The sequence below is a fragment of the Malaclemys terrapin genome, chromosome 12 (genome assembly GCF_027887155.1).
Source record: "Malaclemys terrapin pileata isolate rMalTer1 chromosome 12, rMalTer1.hap1, whole genome shotgun sequence".
NCBI classification, from domain to species: Eukaryota; Metazoa; Chordata; order Testudines; family Emydidae; genus Malaclemys; species Malaclemys terrapin.
In genome coordinates this window covers 11,462,017-11,489,015 of record NC_071516.1, presented here as the reverse complement: position 1 = coordinate 11,489,015, position 26,999 = coordinate 11,462,017, and the positions used below count along the sequence as shown (strand labels likewise).

Here is a 26,999-nt window from a genome sequence, read left to right as displayed (position 1 = left end):
GAGAATGTTTACTGATGTCTCATAAGCTGCTGAAGCAGAATGAGAAGAAAACCAAGTACAGAAGAATGGCTGAGAAAACCTTCTCATTTTCTTTGGTAGATCTTCTCTCTCTTCCATTTACCCTGTCACCGTTTTTTAATCACATCTTCTCATTAAGATCTAATTAAGAAGAAATTTTCAAATTCCCGTGTCCCTCCCTCTTCCTGCTTGTTCATGTCAAAATCTGACATATCAGCAGAGGGTTTGTGCTGAGCGAAGCTGCTGACTACCCCTGTTACTCTATTTAGTAATAGTGTCAGAAGACAGCACAATAAGAATCCTACCTTCAGGCAGGGTAAAACATTGTCACCGCACTTCCGTAACCCTCCACACCAATCGGCGGGATCAACAGGAGCAACGTACAACACTGATTTCTGCAACAGCTCATCCAGGCTGTCATGATAGTAGGTTCTGTTCTGGTACAGCCCCTATGGAATGAAGCATGTTTGTCTGACTAACTCCTTCAATAATAGGGGTAAGCGCAAGTCCTAGTAGCTCCCTACTGTGTTTAAAGTTTTTTTTATTTCTACCAATTTATATCCAGAATGTAATGTGCACACAAATAGAACAGATGCCATCTAATTTAGTTTTCGTGGTAGGCATTGATGATTTTCTATGCCAGAAATTTCACTCAAGAGTGCTTGGTATATTTCTTGCTTGGCAACACTCCTATATGCATAGCCATCTTTTAATTTTAATTCATCTCTTTGTGCTCAATAAGTAACATGAGAGAGAAGTAATTGAGTAAAGGAAATCAAGTTCCCTAGAGTACTTTGACCTGGTACTGAAATAGGGTATGTTTAATATGCAGCAGGTTCCACATGCGCCGTCTGTGCATGGCACATTGGAGCACAGTAGATTTACATCCCAGGTTGCCACACATGAAATATTCATGTGGACATGCCCTCAGTCAGGACTCATGAATCCTGGGTCTGCTACTTTTTGTGTGGCCATGGGCAAGTAACTTCTTTTTGCCTCAATTTGCCATCAGTTTGAAGCTCAAATACAAATCAGGTAGCTATCCATCCTGCTGTAATATTTGAGACCCTAATTCTTTTGCCAGCACAAAAATTTAACCCACCAATTTTGCGGATGTGAAAACTGTAGGTATGAATTGTGCCTACAAAAGGAAGGTCTCTGTTTATCTGCAAAAGCCCCCGTTCTTTACTATCTTTCAACAAGCAAGTTTCAAAACTTTCCATTCCCTTTCACATTGCACTGGTGTTTATCAAATGCAAACCTACAAAAGCTTCTTGGGAAAACTTTGGCTGAGAGAATTGCATTCCCAGGTCTATGTTAAATCTTGTCTTGATGTGGAAGTTGCACATTATTCAAATATCAGAGGGGCTGAGCCGTGTTAGTCTGGATCTGTAAAAAGCGACAAAGAGTCCTGTGGCACCTTATAGACTAACAGACATATTGGAGCATAAGCTTTCATGGGTGAATACCCACTTCGTCAGATGAATGTAGTGGAAATTTCCAGAGGAAGGACGCTGCTTGCTGGCTGTTCACAGATCTTTGCTGAGTGTGATGCACTAAGAATCCCACCCCCTCCCTAGGCTTCAGAGCCCGAACTCTAGTCTGAGATGCAACATCAAAGCACTATCTATACAGCTATTTTTAGAGGGCCAGAGTGAGTCTGTCGACCCAGGCTGGGAGGTTCGCTTTTGCTCACTCAAGATATATCCTGAGTGTTTGCAGAATCAGGACCTGAGTGCTCGAGAATGCTCACCTGCAAACAGTTTGAGGAGTAGTCATGCGGCCTGACGAATTTCAGCTGGTACATCATTTTACAGATAACCATCACACAGGACCAAACTGTGCAGATCTTTGATGCATGAGGGCGGAGCTTGGGATAGGGCAGGGCAAACACCCAAAGGACGAAGAAAGGGTAATTCATCAAAGATACCTAAAGTCATTGCAGGAAAAAAAATCAGAGTTGTTTCACTGTAACTTACCTCTTTGCTGGTGTGTTTGTGGGTTGAGGAGTTCAGCTTGTGGTATTTGCAACAACACAATACAGAATAACAGATAAACTATTAGATAAAGCAAAAGATTATTTGAGGAAAAAATATGCCCTGATGGTTTGGGATGGCAAGTAACGCTGCTGATTAGAAAATCTTGTCTTTTCTGCCCATCAGGAAAGGACCTATTATAAATGTAGTAAGTGAAATGATTTTATTTACATTTTTCTCTTCCTGATATTTAAGGATGACTTTTTACCTTGCAAGAGACTAAGTGACATTTAGGTCACTGTTATGTAGTTTCCTCGCTCTGTAAAATTAGATAGCTACAGTTTGCGCAGATAGATTCATGAAAAACATTTATGAAAACCTGAATCTTAACAGCAACAAACAGGAACAATTTGGGTTCTGGTGAAGCCCTGTCTAACTAGCCATTTGCACATGTATTTAATTATGAAATCTTGGGTCTGAATTACATGAGCCACCTAAGTTTCAACTAAGGTTTGTTCTGATGGCTGCAGGGAGGAAAGGAAACTTTGCTTAGCAAACTGAGAAGAAAACCAAGTAGGCTCTATTATGCCATATCACATCATGATAAAATTTCTAAAACAAGTCCGATGCTGCCCCACATCTAGGCACAATAGTAGTCCCTGTGCTCTCCTGAATTCAAGGACTACACAGCTTAACTAAAGGGCAGGGAAGAATAGGGTTGAAGTGAGGCCATGGTTCTGCATCATCCACCAAAGCAATTAGCAGAGTTGTTCGTCGTCAGATGAGAGTTCATGCTACACCTTCTTTAAAGGTGGCATGCTGGCTGCACTCCCCAGGAGATCTTGGAGGCAGTGTGCAGGCTGGTGCATTAACCTTGTAGCAGGTTGGCAGACTCTAGGACTCTACATATATATGAACCCTTTATGAAGGTGCATTGGAATTATAGCAGCAAGTCGATTCAACCAGGTCCATCCAGAATATATAAAAGTGTTTAGAGCCTTTCAAAAAGCAGAGGAAACTAGGGAATGGGGGAGAGGCGTTGGATGGAAAACCCTAAACAAAGCCAGCTTGCAGAGATCATTTAGATTGAGGTTTATGTTTGTTTGGTTGCTTGACTTAACAATAAAACAAAACCCCAGGAAGCTGCTCAGTTTGGACAACATGCAGAGTGTGTAAACCTCATTAGAAGCGGGAACGCCCACTAATATACATTTCTATGTACTTAGAGAATTACAGTTACTGGCCTAAAATACGAACATAACTGGCCCTGGCTGCTGATTTGGAGGAGATCTGAGTCTCTTGTAGCACCAGGAAAGGAGTTTGCAGAAAACGAATGATATTTTCAGGTTCTTCATACTATTCACCAACCTCCTGGAGAGTGATCCAGATGACCCACGTGGAGACAATTTTAAGGATGTGCAGCTCTAGGACTCTCCAGGCTAACACCTGAGTTTTATGAAACTTTTCCAAAAGCTGCAGGAGAAGAGAAGCCAACTTGTCGATGACCAGGCACCATTTATTAGGCTCTCCCACTAAGAAAAGAAAAGTGCTGGATTAGTGCTTTAAAATAACTTTTAGACATGATTTCGAAGACAGAGAAATAGAAATCCTTAGCTATTTTTACTGCTTTGTCAAATAACTTGTCAGCTATGTCTTAATCCTCCACATCAGAGGAAGGACGGAAGAGTTCAGGGGTGCCAGTATTGTGGTGGAGAAATATGGGATTAAAGAGGTCAACAATAGCTCATACATGGAGTGCTATTCCTTCCTCTGGCTTTGGTGACTATTTTGTATTGGCATAATTAAGCTTTAAGAAATAAGCTGTGAATTCCACGGCCTCACAGTTCCTGCTAGAGCAAAGTCAGGTTAGGAATAAAGAACAAAGCAAAATTGTATTTGGGGCGTAGATCCAAAAAAAACTATATATCTACCATGCTTTATATCTCCATACTCACTAATCATTATTGATTCCTACCACCCTTGTGGTTAGGGAGGACAAGGACTGCAAGTATGGTCAGCCTTTGGGCAGGATACACCTACAGTGCCTGACATCAACCCCTAGAATAGGAATACTCAAGCACTTGCCTATACAGATGCTCCACAGGTTACACAAACCTGATTTACAGAAATCCGGACTTACGGAAAAAGTTCCGTAAGCTTTTTTTTTTTTTTTTTGCGTAATTGTCGGAGATACGTTCCTGACTTACGCAAAATTTGACTTATGCAAGGCGTTCCGGAACATAACGCTTGCGTAAGTTGAGGAGCTTCTGTAAACTACATAGTATTGGCTTTGCTCCATGTAAAAAAAAAAAAAAAAAATCATTCAACCAAGGCTGCAAGGAGCTACATATCATCACCTGATTTCTCCTGCTGAGCCGCTCCCATGGTTTCATACACCGTTGTATTCTCTATCTTGTCCGAGGTGGTTTGATTTTCACCATGCAGTTCATTGGCTGCCAGCCTGTTGGGAACACAAGAAAGTTGCTAATGCCAGACAACTTAGACATTGATCCCTTTACCTTGTGGTGTTAAAGAGAGTTAGACATATTCTGATATTACACAGTTTGTGATCAATTTTTTAATTGCCTGCAACTAGACTGAAAGAGAACAGACTACAAAGTGGAGGTATACACCTGTGATATATGTATAATTTATGGGTGGGATTTTCAAATTTGCTCATGGTTTGCCCGGCTCTGCTCTGATTAAAATCAGTGGTAGATCTCCCACTGAATTTAACAGGAGCAGAATTGGACCAAAGCTGAGCGAGTTTGAAAATCCCACCCTATTATGTTTGTAAAGACTACGACTGTGTTGTGAGCCTGGGGTCTAAACTAAAGCAAACAAATTTCATGTAAATCCATTTTTTTTTAAATCTGTCTCCAATATTTTCTTAGACATGCTATGACAGTGCTGCATATCTGAAATAAGTGTTCCCAATGTCAGATTTCTAAGTACAAAATATACTAGTTGGTTCTACTATAAATTCATGGAGAAGTAACATGAGTAAATCCATTTACTCCTAATCAGAGTTACGACTATGTGTCATCCAGGCATCAAGAGCAGAGTAGACTCCAGTGAAGCATACAGAGAAATGCGTTCCTCAATGTCATTTCATTCTCACCTGTTTTGCAGTTTCCAAATATTTTCTTTAAGCCTGAAAATTAAAAGCAGGAAAAATATAACATCAAATATTGGATTGTATCTGTCTAGTTTTCTACAACTACTACTATGAATCCCTTACAGATTTATGGAGCCTTTCATCCCAACAGGCCCAAAGCAATTCACAAATGATATATGGCCATGTTCATACAGCATCCCTGGTTATTAATAGGAATCAAACCCAACACCTTCAGCAGCTACCACTCAAGCTATCAGTAAGCAGCTAACAGAAAGCAGCAAGTGATTATCCTTGCCGGGGAGAACCATTAGAGAGAGAGAATTTGACACACTAAACAAGTGTTTTGCACCTACACTGCACTAACTACAGTGCATCCACCTTGAGTGAGGAAAGCAGCTAACTTGCACACAGAATACTACCCTACAATACAGGAAAGAAAATGTTGTCCAGGACATGTATGGGAAAGTTATTGGTGACCTGCTCCCTATTTCTCCTTCTCCTCTCCATCAGTAACATATTTTACTATCCTTGCTGAGCTCCATTGTGTGTTGTCCTACAGCAAAACGAAGTACAATCAAAATAATGGTGTTGGATATAGTTAAAAAGAAAATGTTTGGAAAAGGGTGAAGAAATTAAATGAACTCACATGTCAGCCAGGAGATACACCTGAGTTTCCGTTTTCTTTTTACTAGGGAGAAAATATAGTGTAAAGTCAACATATGTTCTCTTTAGCACATGGCTGACAGGATGTGCCTCATCCTCCCACATTATCTTCTGCATCACAATGAGGTTCAGTGCTAGTACCTTCCTTTCCAAAAAACCCTCCAAAAATAAGATCAGACCAATATTTCCGGCATTATACAGAGTCCAATTTTCAAAGCTGGGTTGCTAAATCAGGGGATGCATTTGTGCTTCTGGGTGCTCAAACTAACACGTAGGCACCTAACACATGTGTTTCAAGGATCTTTTTTGCATTTATGGGAATCCTCCATGGGCATGGGGCTCCATGCCGGCATGGCCTAATGCAGGATTTGGGTTTTAGGCACCCAAGATTGAAAATTGGGCCCTTTCTCTATTAGGAACATTTACTATGTTGCATGCTACATGGTAATGGTTCAGTGTGTCCTCTACTGAAGATGAGTTTATGGGATTAGTGTTGCTCCCATTGAAATCAATAACAAAACTAACAGGGATTTCAGTGGGAGCAGGAGCAGGCTCTTTATATATTGATCATCTATATTGGCATATTTCTATTATCCCCATCCCCTCCGTTCAGGGAAAAAACCCAATACAATAGATATTGTCCAAAGAAAACCAGCAAAATCAAAATGGAATGTTTTAGCTATAATAGGAGTCATTACAATTCATTAAGGGAAAGTAACATATTCATGGATTTCCACAAGTAATAAGATTTCCATTAAAATGCCTTGTAAATATTAAGCAATTTAAATCCTTTCCTGCCAATATTTTGGAAATTAAGGAAACGTTATGTTGTTCTGTTCTTTCTGACTCTTATATTGAGGCAAATTTTCAAACCAAAACACAACGTTTCCATACCAATGCACCCAGAAAGCCTCACAATTTTGCATGGAAAGAGGAATTTTTGAATGCAAAAGTGGGATTACTGGTGCACTATTTGCACACCTCTTTATGAGCGCAACCATTTTGCCTGGCTTTGAAAATTTGGCCTGTTATGTTTAAAAGACCAGATTTCAAATAAGCAGGACATAGTAATTGCACATGCATATATGTGACTAGTTTGTGCGTGAAATTTCCCCAGCTGAGTAAGTGCAGGACAAATTATCACAATTAAGTATTTGTTTCTGGAGGTGCCATTTTGTATGTGCAGCCATAATAAATTTATGCACTGATTAGACATGCTGTAATTGCAGGCCAAACTTCTCTATAAAAGTGCCTTTGTTCCTCCATGTGCATCAGAAAACCAATACAAATTCTTGTAAATATATAAAATGTAAAGCACTTTCAAGTCTCATTTTCCAGCTGATAACTCTTCGGTAGGGACATGCTTTGCAGTTTACCAATGTGCAGGTCTGTTCACATACCTGCCAGAAGTACATTCATGCTTGATGGGAATATTACTCAGGTCAGTGATCTTCAGAAAATCCTCACTAAAGTAACGAAGCTGAAGGATGCAGGCCAGGAGAAAAGTGGAAGGAAGCAGAATCTTAGCAAACAGTTCTACCGTGTCATACTGGTCAAGACCCAGGTCTTTTAACCTGTCAAGTAAAAAGGATAAAGCCTTTCACAGGTCAGCCTTATAAACTAAGGGACAAATTTCTAGTAAGGATACTGAAAAAGGTTACTCTAGAATATAGTGAGGTAGCTAGTTATATGGAGCTACTGTAGTGTCCCTCACCGTAGAGAATAGACTGAGCTCAGTTTTAATGAGCATCAAGGGGATTCTTCATTGAGGCTTTTTGGATGCAGAGAGACCATATCGTTCTCTCAAGATTCCAGATGATTGATGGAGCCTTGTGCTACCAGTCATGGTCTCCCTAAATTCTGCCCTGGACTCTGAAGTCATAGCAGGGGCTACTGACTACACTTCATTTACACCCCTTTATTTTCAATGTTATCTTGAAATTACATAAAGAACCCCATTGTCTTTTTTTCAAGCACAGAATGTTATTCCCAAATTTTCTTCCTGCTCTCTCTTTCTCTAACCTCAGGAAAGATCCAAGGCCAACTCCATTGATCTTAGAAAATCTACCACTATGTGGCTACACTTATAATGAAAACCCTCAAACTATTTAACTAAACAAAGTACAGAGTCTTTCCAGAAAAGCTGAATACAATATTCTCAATCTAACATCAGTGATAATTCCCAAAAGAAAAAAAGCTGATGAGTCCCTCAAGCAAGCCTGGGGTCTGTATTTCAGCAAGTCACCCGTTGTGGTTTGTTTGGGTTATATCCCACATCCTGCTGCCTTAGCCACATCATTGAAAATACAGAAACCACTGGGAGCTCTTGTACAGCCCTACAAGGGGAATAGGGTAACGCACCCTCACTGCACTATTAACTTCATAATAATGCTGTGAATTTATTGGGCTTTATCAAGGGAAGTGCTGAGGTACCTCAGCTCACACTGAAATCAGAGGAGGCACTCAGCACCTTGTAGGACTGGATCCATAGTAATCCTTTCATCCATGCACTTCAGTGTGGCTACAATCATTAACTAATACAACACAGCCCAAACTTACTGACATTCCAGGCACACACTTACTAACCTTCACAGGCATTTAGGCCCTAATCCAAAGCTTGCTGAAGTCAAAGGGAGTCTTTCCATAGGCTTTGGAATCAGGCCGATGGGGATGGGATGGGCTCACAGGATGTGAGGGGGGAGGTTGTAATTTAATTGCACTATAAACGAGTGATGGGGTGGGAATGATGATTGAAAGGGTGATCAGTGCAACAGCTTATATGAGCCCTTTAAAAACAGGCCTACGCGCCTGCAAGGCATGCTGGGAAAGAAGACTTGGCTTATAAACCCTTTTGTCCCTCATCCCAGACTGGTTTTGAGAAGAGTGGTAGCTGCTGGTGGATTTCTCCAGGAGAGACCTAGGAAGTGAGCAAAGGTATCCGAGAAAGAGGTCTTGGGGCTGGGTAAAGATGAAAACCTTGAGCAAAGGAGTTTATTTAGGGCTTTGCCTAGAGTTTTCTTCTCCTGGGTGAAGTGACCTGTGTTGTGTCTTCCTGTTTGGGGGTGGAGGAAGGAACCCCCATATTCCCCACATCAGCTGAGGGGGCCAGTGACCAAGTAGCCAGGGATCCACCCAGGGACTGTGTATTTTGGGCCTTCTTTTCTTTGTTTATGGCTTTGTACATCAGCCTCTAGGGTGGAAATGCCTGGGTGAAGAAACTTGATGAGGAGGCAGTGTGTATAGTGAACTCTTGTGGCCAGGCTGCCCAGTTCTTTACTTGGGACTTTGGATATCCTGCAAGGGGTGGCCTTGTAAGCTTGGCCAAATGGCTAAAATGTTCACACCCATCAGGTACTGATCCTGAAGGGAAACTAAGGCAGCAGCTACACCTGATGATGGAGAGTTAAGAACCAGTCACTGTTAGCAATAGATTTTCGTGGCTTCATGTAACTGTTGTGGTGGGGGACACATAGTGTGTCTACAGTGATCCAAGAGCCAGATACTGATATCTTTACTCATGTTGTGTGACTCACACTTACTTTGAGTTCCATTGAAACCAGTAGCTATCCTTATGGAGTAAGGTGGCATTTGGAGTAAGGGTACCTGAATAACCAGTCTACACTGTGACAATGATTCCTTCAGCCTTGAAAAATTCCTCTTCTCATCTTACCTGGGGTGAGTAATTTTTGGATGAACCAACAAATTATCATTTTTCCCCATCATGATCATCGTCATGCTTAATGCAAGTGAGCAGATTCTGAGTCAGATCCTCATTGGCAAAAGTCCATTAATGTCAATAGCACTACTTGTGGTATAGGGCATTATTCAGGGTGAGTGAGCATATCACAGTCTGGTCTATAATCTCTGTCTTGTCTATTGGACTGTAAGGTCTTTGGGGCAGGGACTGTTCCTTGGTATGTTTGTATACTACCTAGTACAGTGGGCCCTAATCTAGGGTTGATGCCTCAAAGTGCTGCCATGATACATATAAATAATAACATAGATTCCTAGATAAAACAAGTGAAATAGGATTTCCAGGAGGATACTTTTGTTTCATTTCTTTAAAATATAATCAGAGTCCTTACCCCTCCTCTGACAGTCCCAAAGTCAGGAGCAAAAACCCAGAAATGGTTTTAAACTGGTAGGCATACACAGCAATGAGGACCACCATTGAATAAGAGACAACAGTGAGCCAAAAATACTTCAGAATTCGTCTCCACCACTCATAATGAACCTGAAACCAAATGAATCTCAGATTAGATGAACCTCAGTTTGTTAAGTAAACTGAAGACGGCCCACTGACAGCTAGGTCAAATCCCCTCTCCTATCCAAAATGCCAAACTGAGAACTCCTATTGATGAGTCTGGAACATTTGACAAAGAGAGAGAGTGAGAGAGAGAGAGAAAGAGAAAGAGAGAGGTTTCCCAACAAAATGAGCAGCTTGGATATCTTATTTTATCTGAGACAGTCACTTCAATTCAAATTGAATGGTAGCCATAGCAAATGAGAAGCTTCATAGACTAAGGATAAAATATAGGCCAGCAGCTGTATCAAGATAACCATACAGTAAGCAAAGCAGGATACAAAAGGGCAAATCCATAGCCGGTGCAAATTGTCATAGCTGCATTGAAGTCAATTGAGCTATGACAATTTGCACCAGCTGTGGATCTGCCCTGAAGGAAACAAAGTGGAGAGTGTGAGGTGAGCACTTTAAATTCCAGTTTGCTTACCTGATATAAAGCTACACAGAACAGAAAGAGCATAATGTACAGTATTTTGTAGATCACTACTTTGCCATTGAAACTGACAATGAAAAACATGGCAGCGCAGAAATAGATCCAGTATTTAACCAGCATTCCTTTAATCAGAGAGCCAAAGATTTCCAGCAGAGGATTGTGCGGGATTTCCCTTTCTGTAATAAGAGCAATGCAAATCTGTCAGGTGTGACACTTGAATGTGCTTGGTTATTGTAACATTCTAATACCTCTATTATCATTTCCCATTCCTAGGCTAGCAAATATCAATCCTAATGTGTTTAATGTCCCATGTTAAACTATGTCACAGACTTAAATTGTAACTGTGTCATATACTTAGATTTTTGGGGCAGGGACCGTCTTTTTGTTCTGTGTTTGTACAGCACCTAGCACTGTGGGGTCCTGGTGCAGGACTTGGGCTAAAGTAAGCAAAGATGCTAAAGTAAGACAAATAAATAATATAGCAATATCATATATTGCTAATATAGTAATAATATTGCAATGGCTTCCTGGCCTTAAGCGTTCTTGTTAAATGACCTAATACATCGAGAGATTTGGTATCCCCTATAATGGTGACTCATAGGAACAATGGTGATGGGGAGCAAGAATCACAACAGGCAGATGGAGTATCAGGGTGGTCTGATGATATAGTGTTACGTTTGCTTACCATTCGCATCCACTGTCACTTCCGAGAGAGTTTCTTGCTTCTGCTCCATATGTCTTTTGATCATATGCTGCCTTAGCAATAGCCAGAACGTGAATGCATAAAAGATCTGCAATTAAACCACATCTGTGCCTTACTTTTTCATGGAAAGAACCCACATAGAAATGCAAATAACTCCTCACCCTAGGAATATGGATTCCTAATTCTCTGTCCCAGTGAGGTGGAAAAATAGTAGCACAATGGAAAAAAAGGCTGGCCCGGTGCTTAAATTTTCCATATGTTTAAATTATAACTAAGGAGCAGAGTCTAGGTTGCAAGGTCTTAGGGGCCACACCTCTTTTATTATGTGGTTGTTCAGCGCCTCGCACAGTGGGGATGATCCCAGGCACTATTACAGTACAAACTGAGAATAATCCTTTGCAAACCAACTTTTGTAGTGAAAACATTGTTGGTTTATTTGTTGCCAACTTAATGAGTTTGGCTTAGGCAGAAGGCAAAATGTGGTTTGTGTGACACTATCCCAAATGCAGGGCCGGCTCCAGGCACCAGCTCAGCAAGCAGGTGCTTGGGGCGGCCAACAAAGGGGGGCGGCACGTCCGGCTCTTCAGCGGCAATTCCGTGGCAGGTCCCTCACGCCCTCTCGGAGCGAAGGACCGGCCGCCGAATTGCTGCCGAAGATTGAAGTGGCAGCGGTAGAGCTGATCGCGATTGCGGCATTTTTTTTTTTTTCCTGCTTGGGGCGGCAAAAACCCTGGAGCCGGCCCTGCCCAAATGTTCTTCCTCCCCAACTCTGGTATAAAAACTACACAAGTCCTGAGGTGAAGTATATAATGAGAAAATAAAACCTCCCTGTGAAGATTTATTAATTCATAAGGATTCTGGTTCACCTCTGTTTTCTCTTACACGTACTTGATCTTAACTATTTGCCATCACTTCTTGGCCTCTCTTACAAAGTCCATTTTTAACCAACTGAATATTAACCCATCTCCACAGGCTAGACATGAACCTGGTTCAAACCCCTAAACTCTGGGAGAGTTTGGACCCAGATCTGAATTTTGCAGCTGGCCTCAATCTGTATAATGCACTGAACCCAAACCCCAAATCTAAACACCCTGAACCTTTCAGCAACTTCAGATATATATCTGGTTCCAAATTTTGTGGCTCCGACCCATCTCTTGGTAACCAGGCACACTGTGCTGAATCAAAGCCTCATAAAAGTCCAAGCAAATTAAGCCAACTTCATTAGGCCTCTGCTTTCATTGCCATTCTTTCAAAGAAATGAATTGGGTTTGATAAGTACATGATGACCACACTGGGTAAATCTCTTGTGACTATCTCTGTCCAGGCTGTGAATCTTTCTCATTTGGTCCCTGATCATGATTTCGAATTTTTTCCCCAAAATGGAGGTGCAACTTATAAATATGTATTTTCTTGGTTCTTTCCTGTGTCCTCTGCGTTACTAGCCTCGCAATTAAATGAGAAAACACTAAGTCCGTACCTTAACACCAAGGTGCACACATGGCAAAGAGTATGGTTTTAAATCAAAGTCAGTGAGCACGGAGGTTGGAATTTCAGGAAACAGTTCTTCTTGTGAAATATTGAACCCTACAAAGAAATTGAGGATCACCAGGATATTCCCATAGATGGCAAGGAACGGAGAGCTACGCATGGCATAACGACGCCGGTCACGAACCATCCAAATGATACAAGACCAAATCAGCAGAACAAAAGTCAGCCAGCTGTTGTGGGTGATGCTCCAAACCTGCAAACAGATGCGTCTAAGTGAAAGAATGCTGCTGTTTAAATCTTAATGAAGCCAAAATCAGGAATAGCTGAAAAGCAAGAGCCGTATTACCAGCTTCAGTCTTTAATTTTGCACTCCACTTTGGCACATGCACCTACAGCCACAACAGTGAACGTATTTCTATTTCATGTCCCTCTATCAAGCAACTGGACAACCAACAACCTGATTTACACCCAGGTGCAGGTTCTCTATGCATAACACAGGTACATGCTCCCCATCTGTGCAAAAGTAGACACAAAACTGTAGGCCAGTTTGAGATTAGCTGAAAATATAGCCCAAAGTGGGCTGCTCATTACAAAATCAGAGTAGATAGGATTTCTTAATACCAGATATGCTTTTTCTATTAGTGTTCTTCATTGCAATGGCAAGGGGAGAATATTCTCAGAGCTTGCTCTAAAAGTGAACTTGCTCTGGATTTACTATGTAGCAGATCAGAATCCAGTCATTGCTGTATCACTCCTTGCTAACATTTTACTCTGCAATGGGCAGTGCTAATCTATTCACCATTCCTGATTCTACAACACATTCCACAATATATGCAGAATTTTGTTGGACCTCATGAAAGTAGTGCAGAATATGAAGTCTTGCCCTCGAACGGTGGTTCCCAAACTTGTTCCACCGCTTGTGCAGGGAAAGCCCTGGTGGGCCAGGCCAGTTTGTTTACCTGCCACGTCCACAGGTTCAGTCGATCGCAGCTCCCAATGGCCGCAGTTCTCTGCTCCAGGCCAATGGGAGCTGCTGGAAGCGGCGCGGGTCGAGGGACGTACTGGCCGCCACTTCCAGCAGTTCCCATTGACCTGGAGCAGCGAACCGCGGCCAGTGGGAGCCGCGATCGGCCAGACCTGCGGACGCGGCAGGTAAACTAACCGGCCGGGCCCACCAGGGGCTTTCCCTGCACAAGCGGTGGAACAAATTTGGGAACCACTGCCCTAGAAGAAAGCAGTGAATCCATTTCTTACAAGGTTTTGAAGCACTATACAATGTTTTCCTCCCCACACCAATGAATGTATCCCACGCTATAACAAACTCTTTAGGAAGGCTAATGGAAACCAGAAAATGACACGAAGGTACAAAAAAGAATCCCATCAATTTCATATCTTACCATCATGGCAATCAGTGCACTGACATAACTTTGATTCATAATGAACTGCCCCAGTACTGCCATACTGCTAGTGCCATCCCCATCAGCGTCTGCGTTTTCAGGGCAGGTGCTATCGTCTGTAAGAAATGTAAAGTGTATGGATACAGGTGAAGGTGATTGAAGGGTCTCTAGTACACAGCTGAGCCCTTACATTGAGAATTGATGCTATTCTGTAACCGTTAGAAGTTTTGTCTTAGGCGTGTGTGTTTTGTGACTGCACTTAAGGGGGTATGTGCGCAACTCCCCTGAACTTTGGAAGGAGTTGACCATACCTCCATAGATACTGTGTAGAAAATATACCTCCGAAATGATTAATGTTAAATGGATGGAGAAAATGTCTTGCTTTACATATGCAAATATAACTCCCTGTAACTCAAACTCATTTACCTGCAGGTTTTGCCTTGCTGCAGGTATCATATAATGCACAAGACTCCTTGGCCTCACCCACCGAGGATGCTGCGTTCCACACCTCATTCAAAAATTAGCTAGTTTTCCAAGATGGCAGTGACCGAGCCAGCCGGAGAAGGAGGAGCCTGGTCTACCTGTTTAACCTCGATCAGAAAAATGTACTGGGAGATGCTGTGCATATGACAAATGCAAAATGACATCAAATTCTTTCTTTCCTGTTCTTCTTGGTGCTCCCTGCTTTCCAAGATGCTAGATGCCTACTACACTTTGTGGTTTGTGTGTCATGCTTTTTCATGCAATGATGCAAACATCACTCTCAGATGTACAGTACCTGATACAGGAGTGCTGTGTCCTTCACTGGGGTCAGCACTGGCTGTGAGGCTCCTGCCATGTTCACACTGTAAAAGGGGCATGTCCTGCCAGCTTCCATTTGAAAAATAAGCCACCTAGAAAAGGAAATAGAATAGTGTCTCTCCTGCCTCGCTTTTCTACAGACACTGTGCCATGCATTAGTCTAGGATGCTGGCGTGGCAGATTTGGAGCTGCTCTGTAATTGATGAATACTGTATGTTGACCTGGCTATTGGGATGTTTATTGTATGACTATATTGGGGACTAACAGGAGACTGGCAAGGGGTAAACAAGCAAGAAGGGAAAGAATGGCTCAAGATAAGCCACTTCGCAGCAAACAGCTGAGAGTTTTTAAGAGAAAACGCCAGGACAGGAAAAGTCCTGCAAACATAGGAGGTCAAAAGTGGAAGGCTATTTGGGAGAACCAGAGTAAGATGGAGGCACAGTGAGGTATCTGAAGAAGTTACACCTGCATAGATTACCATTGGGGGAGATACGTTTTTAAATAAGAGATGAATGTGGACTGTTTGTTTGGTTAAAATCCGTTGTTCCTGCTGTTAGAATAAACAATAAGTGGTTTTCAGAAGGCTGTTTGAGCACAGTGTTCACCACTAGTCAAACTCCCAAAGGGAAGAACCGCAGGGGCCCAAATTCAGTCAGAATTCACGTAACCATGTAAGCACAGTTGATACATAGGGTACTGTATCCCAGGGCCCAGCCTCAGAGTGGAAGAATTGCAGTATTCCATGCTGGGGTAGGAAAAGGCACAAGGCCTGTCACCTGAGGCAGTGTACTCAGAGACCAGAAAGGGGACAGAGTTGCAGCTAGGCTTGTAAATGTCACAGCTGGTTTCCAGAGTGCACCAAGGAAACAGTGAAGTGGAATGACTGCACTGAATGTGGTGTCTATGGGACCTCTTGGGTCTCGGAAATCCAGCCACTTATTTAGGTGCCTAATTACAGAATTAAGGGCCTACCTTTAGGCATTCACTCGTGAAAATGTTGGCCCTTCCTACAAAACCCAAATGATGGGTCTATTCTGACCCGTTAATATCCCCTGTAACAGTTGTAGTTGCAGGAACCTTCTTAAGATAGCCATTACCTTTTCCTTCTCATTCTTTGCCATCCAGAGCATGGTGTCCAGTTCCAACTTACTCTGCTCTTCCAGTGATGACTGGATGCCCTCTTCACATTCCTGTATTAAAGGAAATATAACACACAGCTGTCACACCGCCTCTGAACACAGCTATATACCATCCAATGCAATTGTTACTGCACTGTTACAGGCCATCATCCTTATAATATTCCATGGACACGATCCAGGTGGGAACTGGAACAGTAGTCATGGCCTATTTTCACGTTTGTGCAATGCGCAGGACAAGAGCGATGAATATTTGAAGAACTTCCTGCCAGGCCTCCCTCATAAATTCCAGGGGGGAAATGGAGAAATCATGTGGAAAGACACAGATTTTTTTCTTGATTTCTCTCCTGAATGTGGCTGTATTTAATTATGGTGCCATTTGTGATCTGTCTTGTCCATTCTGCACTATGACCCATGCATTACCTTAGGATTCAGAGCCCACTGCTGTAGCAACATGACCAGTGAATAATATAATACAAGCAGCAAAAGAGGATTTAAAAACACAGGCCAGCTTAATCCAGAATGAATCTGCAGCTTCCAGGTTTCTGTGCTGTTTGTCTTGATGAGCGCCACCATCCCCAGGAGCCTGGAGAAACAAAAGTTGGAGACCGTGCTAGCACTGGTTGTCATCTATAATTTTTACTATTGCTGTTTTTATATTAAGAATTTTTCAGAACAGTGTCAAATAATACTAAATACTTTACTACTAAAAATAAGATCTCACTGATCATCCTCATTTTTATTGTTCTGTCAAACTGCCTTTATTTGCAGCTCACAGTAATTATTAAAGAGACAATGACAAATTCCTGATGCAGCCTAGGGGTTAGAGAAGGCGACTGGGCATGAGTCGTTGGGTGACCTCCTGGCCCATTGAGGTCAATAGCAAAACTCCCATTTTGACTTCAGTTGGGCCAAGATTTTTCTGGATTCGATTCTATTCTCCTGCCACAGTTTTCCTGTGTGACTTTGAGAAAGTTATTTAGCCTCAATTCCTCCATTTATAAAATGGAGATGATGATAAAGCACAAAAGACTTGTGGCTTAATGTTTATAAATTGCCACAAACTCCTCCGATAAAAGGTACTAGGCAACAGCAAAGTAACGGAAGTCCTAAAAGCTTAAAAGCAAATGTGTTCCCTACAAATCTCTCTTCTTGGGAAATGTTGATATGTTACTTGTTTTTATACTGTCTCAATGGGTCAACTTAGGATCATATGTATATATTTCAATTCTGCCTTTAAATCAGTTTATTTTAAAGTATTAACCCTATCCTTTTCTGTATGGAAGTTGACGTCTTTACCTGGCATAAATGTCATCAGGAGGAACCAGGTCCTGAAAGTATGGCAACTGGTACAGGTAAAGGGCAGCAAGGTGACCTGCACTGAAGACAGCCATCATCACACACAAACTGCTGAAGGTGACCACGGTAATGGGACGATGACAAGCCCACCAGGAGCACAGGCCCAGGAAGGTGAAAAAGTAGATTGCAGAAGTCACAGAAGGCAAAATTATACCTGGGGAGGGGAAATAGGCCATGAAAGGGCTTCTGTTCCACAGCAAACCGGATACACAGATCAGGCCAAAATGGATCCTCAATTGATGGACAGTGACCCCAACTAGTAAGAGAAGCCACTGCGAAAGTGCCATTGATTAATTTCCATATGAATAAAAATTAAGCAACCAGAACACAGTCTTAGGTGATGCCTTCAACCATCTGAACTAACTAGAAAAGAAAGTGAGACCCTCACGGTTTTCAGTGGGCCAAGGGACTTGCCCATTGCAGACAAATTCCCCTCTCCAACCTCCAATGAACAGCTGTGTAAAGGTCTCCCTGCAGCTCTGAAAAGGAAATTCTGCCCCATAAGTGATTACAATTTTGCAACAATAACCTATGACAATAAAGGCTGACAACAACACAACAAGGCATAGATCAAACAAAAAATAATTGGGCAACAGCAAATAACCAGCAAGAACAGTTGGGCGATGAAGAGGATTGCTTCTAGCTGCTTGTCTTGTTTTTCATGCTTTGTTTATGGGATGGAGACTCTTACCTCCTTTTAACCTCCTGCTTTAACATTCTTACCTGCTAAGCCTAATAGAAGAGTTGCTACCACCTTTCCAGCACTTGTCAGGATGGCTTCAAATATGATTTTCAAGCCTGCTAGGAACGTAATGACTTTCTGAATGAAACCTGGTTTTCGGTCACCTTCTTCTTTTCCCAGATCTTCTTCAGATAAACAGTCGGTCTCTTCCTTGTCACTGTCCCCTGCTTCTGTTTCATAGTCCTGTGGAAACAAGAATGACTAAGCAAGATCTGAGCCTGAAAACCAAGCTGTTGCTAGACGGATCCGAAACTCCTTGACTGCGCCATCTCAGTCATTAAGACGACTATGTTTTACAGCATGGATATGCTGCAGGCACAAAATCCTATTGAAAAAATAATGATCGTGGCACATTTAAGTCCCTAAATACTTCACTGAAACCATACAGTCTGAGGTGTGAACACTTGCTCCTGTGATCTCATCAGACTAGACAGACAGTCATGAATAGGGAGAAAGCAAATCTCATGTCTGTGTACATAAGGTAGGACTCATTCCACTGGCTTAGGGAGTGGAATTGTTTCTTTAGTTTCCTGCACAGCGGTCCCACTATGGAGCAGTCATCGGGTTTTGTTTCTGTAAGTGAATGTAATCCAGTGCCCATGTGGCTCCCACACACACAGCCCAATTCATTTTGCCCCATCTGAAAATGTCCAATGGTTTAGCCTGCTGAAGTCTTAATTCATGTAAGAGGATGCTGAACATACCATCTCCTCCTCATCATCATCGTCCTCATCCTCCTCCTGCTCCCGGTCTTCAGCATGAAGCCGCATTTTGGGAATATGAGGTTTCACCTGTTTTTTACAAAGCCTTATAACCATGAAGCCAATGAAAAACATTCCAATGTCAGGAACCAGGAGGCGGATGATATTTCCAGCATCAACTTTGCTGAGCCTGCAGAGTAGAAAGCACACGAGTGAAACATAAGGCTAGTGCTCAGAAATGACAGTCTAATTTTTCCAAATGTTCCTGTAATAATTAACCAGAAAACTAATCCCAGAAATGCATCTGTGCATTAAAAAAATGACCTAAGAATGAAGTGCACTTGGTTATCCTATTGCAATGTGCTTTATTGTAGTTTCTGTATTCCACAGCAGAGAACAATACCACATGATTAAATAGCAGGTAATATTACACTCAGATACTGAGCAGAATTTTTTAAGATGTCTTTTTTTCCACGATTGGCATTGAACATCTGCTGAAATGAAAAAATATAATCTTCAAATCTCTTAATAATTAACAGAATGTGAGCAAAGTAAGGGTTTTATTATAAACACAGCTTATAACGTTTGTAATGTTAAGAAAAGAATTGTTGATACTATTATAACAAATCAATAAAAAACATTTTAAATACAAAGTCAACAGGTCACTGAACAATCAGCTTTAGAACACTGTCAAAATTACCAGCTCCGGTGATGTGTGTTTCATGTTCATTTAGTCTGCATCTCTGGTTCAAATGGCTTTAGGATTTGTAGTGTATTTTTTTCAGAGCAAACTGTCAAGCCTGGCAAAGTGGAGACCTCTAAAAAAAATTTAATGGATTTTTTCCCCACACCAATAGGACAGAAAGGTTTTTACAGCTCTTTCAGATCAGCAAAAAAAGAGAGATCTCCCATATTAACAGACAACCCCACCTGCAACATTTAAGTGTATATTTAATTGACCATACTTGCTAAATCAACCACTAAAATAGATATTGCTCTTATTTTTAATTATAATACAATAGGACTTAAAGGTCTCAGTCAGACTCAGGTCCTCTGTGTGCTAGGTACTGTACAAACGTGATAAAGACACGGTCCCTACCCTAAAGAATTAATTCTCCCCTTCAAGATGTGCTCACATAGCTTGCAGAAGGATTGTAATTCCCTGCAATACCAGGTGTTCTCATGTATAATTTGGCGCTTTCTTACAGACCTAAACAAATCTGTGATATTATTATTAAGCATTCAATTTTCAGTGTCTATATCTTAAAAGAAGAGACAGCAAGTGATATCCTACCTTAGAATTCCAAAATGACCAAGCACGTCCTCCCATCCATAGCCTACTAGAAAAGAACAAAGAGGCCGGTTATAAACTGATTCCCTAATGTTTTCAAACCCAAACATTCATTCTCATCAATAGGCTTGTGTCTCACTTTCCTGCCTGCATCCTTCTGGAAAGTAAATCTATAGACGGCGGAAATACTGCATACCATGCAGAACACTAAAATGGGGAGGGCTTTTGCTATTGTCTTCAGTGAGTGCAGTATAACACCCCAAACCAAGATTCATTGATATGGATCACTTTATACGGCAACAAAACTGGGGTGACAGGAATCTAATCTATTTTACATTTAAAGAGTTTCAAAAGACTTCCAAAGAACACGCCTGCAAAATGCTTCATCTGCACATGTAAAGCATGTGGGCCAAGATTTCCGAAGGGGACTAGCAATTGTGGGATTGAAGCACATGTTTAAATGCATTAGGGGCAGCTTTACGAGCAATGCGAGCGGTATCTGAATGGCAACCTTTGAACCCAGGGTATGTTTCAGCCCAGAGTAGAAATGCAATCAGAGGAGAAGTTGAGGTCAATCAAAATCCTTTATAGCTCCTGGGTAATTGGATCCAGGTCCATCTCTAATGGTGGCATTCTGCTCCCGTAGATGAATTCCTTGGGCTTTTTACCATAGGATAAATTATTGCAGTGGAAATCAAATTTACCATTAGGTGGCAGGTAGTAGAATGCAATTTGAAACGCCACTTGGATCACAAGGAAAGTGAAGCTGGTGTAATTTATCGCTCTAAGGAGCTGCCGGGTGCCTCCTGAAAAATAAAATGCTGGCTTTGTTACAATAGCGCACCAAGTATCCTACAAAACATGTGACAAGCCAAGGTCCCTGCCGTAAGAGCTAACAGACTAAATCAGATGGATACAATGCATGGGGCAACAGCTCCCTGCCCTTCCCAACTGCACTGACAAAAACAGTTCCACCCACAGAAAGGCCAAACATCCGCCAGCCCAAGGCCAGTGATTGGGGCCAGCCCCCAGGGCTAACAAATAGAAAGATGTACAACTGCAGCTACGCTCTTTCTACATCAAATAAAGGAAGTAAATAAGAACTTAGCACAATGTGCCTCAATAGAATTCTACAAAGTAGAATCTATTTATTCAGTTAATTTAATTTGTCTGAACACAATATTCATAGTCTAGAATTTGAAGGCAGTCCCCTACCTTTCATTGTGACAGCTGTAGGCTTGGGGAACAGTGGAATAAGCAGTAGAAAGATGAGATAGGCCAGAGACAATCCATTGTATCTGAATGATATCGCTGTGAAATAATCAAATGTGACTTTAACTGAGACATAAACGGGAATAAAAACGAAGACGGTGTATGTATGTGTCATTAACACTGGATCAGAAGCGGAATTTCGATATTTTATTTCAAAGCTATCGCTCATTCCCTCTAACTTCTAACCATAAGACTACTCCACTCTTCGGTACAAGAGCCATGACTATGTAGTCTGCTATTTTGCTCTGCCTCTTGCGGCTTTGATTTTATTTTTTACCCCTTGTTATCTCTTCAGTGAATCATTCTCAGACTCATTTTTCTTCTTTATTACTATTCTCGTGGACCCTCAATATCCTAGGTGCTCTGCAGACATATAGCAAGATACACTCCCATTTCTTACAGTGTAAAGAGACAAACACAGGGGGAAAGATAGAGTATGTTTCAGTGGCTAGGACACTAGCCTGGGACTCAGCAGTTCCCTACTCTGCCACAGACTTCCTGTGTGACCTTGAGCAACTCACTTAGTCTCTGCTTTAATTCCTCATCTGTAAAATGGGCATAATAACACTGCCCTACCTAACAGGGGTATTGTGAAGATAAATCCATTAAAGACTGTTTGTTGCTCAGATAGCTTGCTAATGGAAGCCATATGAGTATTGTTGGTAGATATGAAGGGTCCTGGAAAGGGATAAAACATGCTCTAGGATCAAAGTGATGATCACTTGAATTATCACATGAATCAGTACCATTGCGTAATTAAGGCTCTGTTGTGGCCTGTTGTCATAGTGCAGATTAAATGTCTTTATAATGTATGAAAAATGATTATCCTTACCACACTTACAGCAGTCACTCTTAGGATAAAGATTTAATCATAAGTAATCAGATGTATGAACTGTGGGTAGGTATAGGTTTGTATTGGCAGGGAATATGTTGTGGTGGCAAGTAGGAGGGGAATATGGATGAGTATGTGGTTGTGAATCTAGAGTTAGGGGTGGTTTGGATGCAAATGTTTCCTTTGCTAGGGATTTTTAAGATTTTTCTATTGTATTGTGATTGTATTGATGAGAAATGGGCTTGAAGCATGCTTGACCTTAATGAAGGGCTTTTTTTGAGGAGAGGAGCTATAACTATTCCCATGTACCCCTCTGTCTAGAAACACAGCATAGAATCCTGCACTTCTTATAACAGCTTGCACTGAAATCAAAGGGACCCTTGTCTTATGAAAGAGTTCGGGAATGGACCACTAAACTTTAAAATCTCAAACCTCTATTTCAAGTAAATTGTCAATAACACATGCAAACCATTGAAAATGTGCAATTCATTTAATCAGCTATAAAACTAATATTACCAGATTAAAAAACAACAACAACAAATTGGCCAGCTTTGCAATGCAAAATATTGTTGCTATGGAAATTCACCTTTCAAGCATTGTATTTGGAAAAGAAACCTAGATTATAAACCCTACAAAGAAATGTATAATCCAGACAAATTTTATATGTAGTAAATATTATGAAAACAGTAATGTAGTTGCAGGCTTCTATTTTCAAGGATTGCTTACTTATAGAGGATGTAGGACAAAGCTGCAATTAATCTTTAGCTGATATATTTTTATGATCAGTTAACCCTAATATAAACTTGTACTATTATACGCTAAATTTCCTAAATGTAGTCTCTCTCTAAGTGTAAAATATTACTGAGTACATTAAATACAAAGTGTTTTTCAAAACAAAAATGTACAACAATAAGAAATCAAGCCATGATAAGAAAATATGAATTTAGGAGAGCAGGTTTGCCTCATGCCGTAAAGACAAAGCTATCTGAATTGGAACCTGTGTATGAAATTGACTAGTAGAGTAGAACAATGAAAGAAAATATTTTGTCCATGCGTTTTTGCCAGGATAGTGTTATATGATTAAAACTTAAGAGATATAGTAGCTGTACAAAAACAATAAGATCTCAGGAGGATAAATTAAATTATAAATGGATAAATTAAATTATAATAATATACTGCAATTTTATCAATTCACATTTTATAATCAGGGCCTTCATTAGAAGAATACACTAAGCAGACCTTCCCTAAAAAAGCAGACCTATCAACTGAGCAAAACAGGATTTAATCCGAGAGCCCCTCAAAGCAGGGGCCATGATATTTTGGTAGTGATCCTTCATTGCAAAACAATTTTCTCTAAAAGTATTATCCATCAGGAAGATATTTTGGAGAATAGAGAGAACATCTTCCAAGATGTCCCGAAACATACATACATGTATTACTTACCACCATAGCACTTGAATACAAGATGCAGGAAAATGTAATGTGTTTTCCATCTTCTGTAAATTAATAATCCCACACTATAAGTAGGTGGTTGCCTAGTATTCTTCCCCAACTGAAGTATGTGATGTTCTATCCAATGCAATACAATTGTATTTTATATAGTATCTCTCGTTCAAATTATAGCCAAATGAGTTTTCTAAAACCAACTTGTTAAAACTTCTTTCTTTTAGTTCTCATACTGTTTTTGGTTGAATTTTAAATGAATTTGGCCACTTTCATCCCTGGTCTAGATTTACTGTCCTCCATGGAATTACATCAAAGATAAATTTTGCCCACTTTTCATACCATCTTGATACATTACTCTTTAAACATGAATGGAAATTTTCTTACCTGCTATCAAGGAAAATGGCAAAACTAATCTGAAAAGCAGCCCACAGGCTAAATTATTCGCCATGCTCTTCTCTCCTCAGGGTGTTGCCGGGAACTGGGAGGCATCCACAAACTCTGGTTCAACACTGGTGGCCTATGTTGTCTGAGAAAAGGAGTGACCTCACAATAAGCCTTTCCTGACTTCTATCCCTTTCTGTTTGTCCTTTTTAAATGTAAACCCAAAACATTACAAAACTGCATTAAAAATGTGATCAGCGAGACAATCGATTTCTGAGTAAGAAATTGTTACAGCAACCAGAAGGCTAAGATCAGGGACTTGTCCAGTAATCCTCATTTTTCTCTGAGATGGGAACTATTGATCCCTTCTTTCTTTCCCACTTTAATCCAGCCTTTTTCTCTTTAGTGCTGAACAAGTATTCTTAAACTTGGCTGTCAGAGCTACATTGATCTTTCTTTCCAAAGTCTCCTTGCTTGTTGCTTTCCAGGTCCTAATAGGTAGTCAGACTAGAAACTATCCTCTAAACTGCAATTAGGAATTTTTCCCCCAAACCCAAGTATTACAGATGGTTTCTTTGTGAGTTTGTTTCTCTTTCCTGCTGAATTGCCAGTAGCCATTGAAAGTTTAACCTGGATTACAAGCCAAATACAACCAATTGTATATTGAAGAATAAAGTACCTCCTTGTATATGCTTAGCAAAAAGCGTAGTTAGTCAAGGAAAGAGATTTCAAAGGTACAGAGAGGTCTAAGCAGAAATCCAAATGTTTTACAATCCAGCACATATTTTTTTACACAGCTCTATCTCCGGTTTGTTTACAAACAAGTATAAATTACAATATTAGTTGCAACATTGTAACATTTTTCACTGAGGCTGTACATTTCTAGACATTGGGAACGCAGCAATTCACTTGGAGCCTGATCCAACGCCCATTAAAGTCAGTGGGAGTCTTTGAGATCAAAGATCAGGTCTTTGAGCAGAAATTAAGGTCTAGTGATTTCAGTCTGAGTTTTCAGCAGGATAGTATTTGGTCCTTGGATCCTAACTTAGGTCATGGGCATACATGCCCAGTGACTAAAGGGCTAATTATCTCACAAACACTTAGCTAACACTCATTTGTTCAGGAGACCTAAATTCCCCTGCAGTTTCACTTGCGGAATTTATTTGTCACTTCCAAGCCTAAAGATTGAAATAGAGTGTGGCTGGCCTAAGATGGCCGCAAGACATGACTGTATTTCAATGATGGGTTACTTTGTGAGCTCTGGGTAAAGTAATTTGGGCTCTCATAGTTGCTCTAGAAATAAAAGGCTTTGGAGTAATTACATTGCAGGTGATTTCCCAGGACTTTTTCCGCTTATTTTAAAGATTAGAACTCCTCCCTCCCAAGAGCCCTTTGCAGCCCTTAGCATCCCTCTCCCCAGCCTTCTTTCTCTTTTCCGCTGTGCCCCCATCTTCCAACCATCTCTGTCAATGTGGCTTCTTTAATCATGCAGAGGAGTTGCTACTGAACAACACCTGCTCCTCCCCAGGGACTGAGTTCGCTGCCTGCATGGGATTCTTGGGAAGTGAGACAAGTAGATGGAAATGTAATCCAAGTCTCCACATGGCAATGAAGAAGCTGCCTCTGGGCTGTCCAAAATGCTCTTGTCATATTCACTAACAATATATGAACTCCCTTACCGGAGCTTGGTGCGATACACTGTCTCACAACAGCACCATAATGCATCTGTTTCAGAAAATACAGTATTCCTTGGAAAGGCCTCAGTGTCATGCTTGTTTGACCTTCTTATTCCAGCTTGTCATCTCCAGAAGAATCCACAGTTGAAAACATACTTCTCATCTGGTGAGCAAAAAAGCTGCCAGCAAGCACTGCAGGGCCTGATGCCCCTGATGCCAACCCATAGAAACAGTCCAGAGATATGTCAGGAGCTTCCATGGGGCAGGAACTGAAGCCGCTCGCAATAACCTTTCAATACAAGGCGACTTCCGTCGTTAGCACCATGCTGGACGTATTCAGCTCCATCCCCACCCTGATGGACTACAAGGGTCAAAAACTAGCAGAACAGATGTTTCAAGGGCTCATTCTTGTTTCTGCGGTAATTGGTTTTATCTATGGCTACATCGCTGAACAGTTTGGTTGGACTGTCTATATAGTTATGGCTGGGTTTGCTTTATCGTGCCTGCTAACACTCCCTCCATGGCCTATGTACTGCCACAATCCTCTGAAATGGCTACCTGTCCAAGAGTCGGGAACAAAAGATAAGAAGCCAGCAGAGAGAAAACTGAAAAGGCATACTAAAAGTTGAAGACTATGAACCCTCATCATGTAACATTGGAGAATTTTGCTTCATTAAAGGTTTCTATGATTAAAAAAAAATACTTTCAGTATCTAGAGCATCATCTGATCTATTCTGTGTGGTGAGGAAGAATGATGGTGTGATCAGCTGTAGCACCCGGTCAGTGGAGAAGAGAAATATCTCTGTTCTCCTTATACATTGCCTCTCTCTTACTGTTTGTCTTGTCTATTTAGATTACAAGCTCTTCAAGGTAAGGATTGTCTCCTCCTGTATGTTTGTGTAGCACTGATCTTCTCTAATGCTCATGCTCTGTGGTCACGGGCAGCCGGTAGGGGAGGCGGTGCCACTGCCCCGCCCACACTCCGTCCCCAGGACCCCGCTTCGACGGTGCCACTGGGCTCCAGGGGTTGGGGCCATGCCACCCGCCTTCCCAGTGCTGGGGGGCCTGTAGTGCTGCTGCTGTGCGCTCTCCCTTCTGGTGCTCTGGGGCTGCGGGGGCGGGGGGGGGGGCGCTGTGGGCATTAGCCAGCCTGGGGTGGGAGCCGGCAGCTGCGGTGGGGGGGCTCTGGGTTCCAGGGCATGCAGAAGAGGCCGGGCTGGGGCTAGCCTCTCCCAGCCACAGGTTCACGAGCCACCCATGTCT

At 41.5% G+C, this 26,999-nt stretch overlaps 2 protein-coding genes across 2 annotated transcripts in view; one reads left to right on the top strand and one right to left on the bottom strand.

Moving 5' to 3' along the window:
- Positions 1-19,337, bottom strand: part of LOC128846709 (piezo-type mechanosensitive ion channel component 2-like) — a 59,025-nt gene extending 39,688 nt beyond the window's left edge. Inside the window, exons 1-18 of the mRNA XM_054045952.1 lie at positions 18,842-19,337; positions 18,119-18,320; positions 17,336-17,549; positions 16,460-16,622; positions 15,998-16,090; positions 14,878-14,992; positions 14,100-14,215; positions 12,692-12,955; positions 11,197-11,302; positions 10,506-10,687; positions 9,861-10,009; positions 7,176-7,349; positions 5,759-5,800; positions 5,116-5,148; positions 4,352-4,455; positions 3,363-3,526; positions 1,772-1,948; positions 324-455 (exon numbers count right to left, since the gene is read on the bottom strand). Of these exons, the coding sequence (XP_053901927.1) occupies positions 324-455; positions 1,772-1,948; positions 3,363-3,526; positions 4,352-4,455; positions 5,116-5,148; positions 5,759-5,800; positions 7,176-7,349; positions 9,861-10,009; positions 10,506-10,687; positions 11,197-11,302; positions 12,692-12,955; positions 14,100-14,215; positions 14,878-14,992; positions 15,998-16,090; positions 16,460-16,622; positions 17,336-17,549; positions 18,119-18,320; positions 18,842-18,973 (2,562 nt within the window). The 5' untranslated portion in view covers positions 18,974-19,337. The remainder of the gene's footprint in view (positions 1-323; positions 456-1,771; positions 1,949-3,362; positions 3,527-4,351; positions 4,456-5,115; positions 5,149-5,758; positions 5,801-7,175; positions 7,350-9,860; positions 10,010-10,505; positions 10,688-11,196; positions 11,303-12,691; positions 12,956-14,099; positions 14,216-14,877; positions 14,993-15,997; positions 16,091-16,459; positions 16,623-17,335; positions 17,550-18,118; positions 18,321-18,841) is intronic.
- A 6,707-nt stretch (positions 19,338-26,044) lies between these two features.
- On the top strand, positions 26,045-26,418 carry LOC128846707 (signal peptidase complex subunit 1-like). The gene has a single exon (XM_054045950.1). It carries the CDS (start codon positions 26,060-26,062, stop codon positions 26,363-26,365), a length of 306 nt encoding a protein of 101 aa, XP_053901925.1. The 5' UTR covers positions 26,045-26,059; the 3' UTR covers positions 26,366-26,418.
- The last annotated feature ends 581 nt before the right edge of the window (positions 26,419-26,999 follow it).

Coding starts and splice junctions, on each gene's coding strand:
- LOC128846707 (XM_054045950.1), top strand. CDS start 26,060: ATGCTGGACGTATTCAGCTCCATCCCCACCCTGATGGACTACAAGGGT.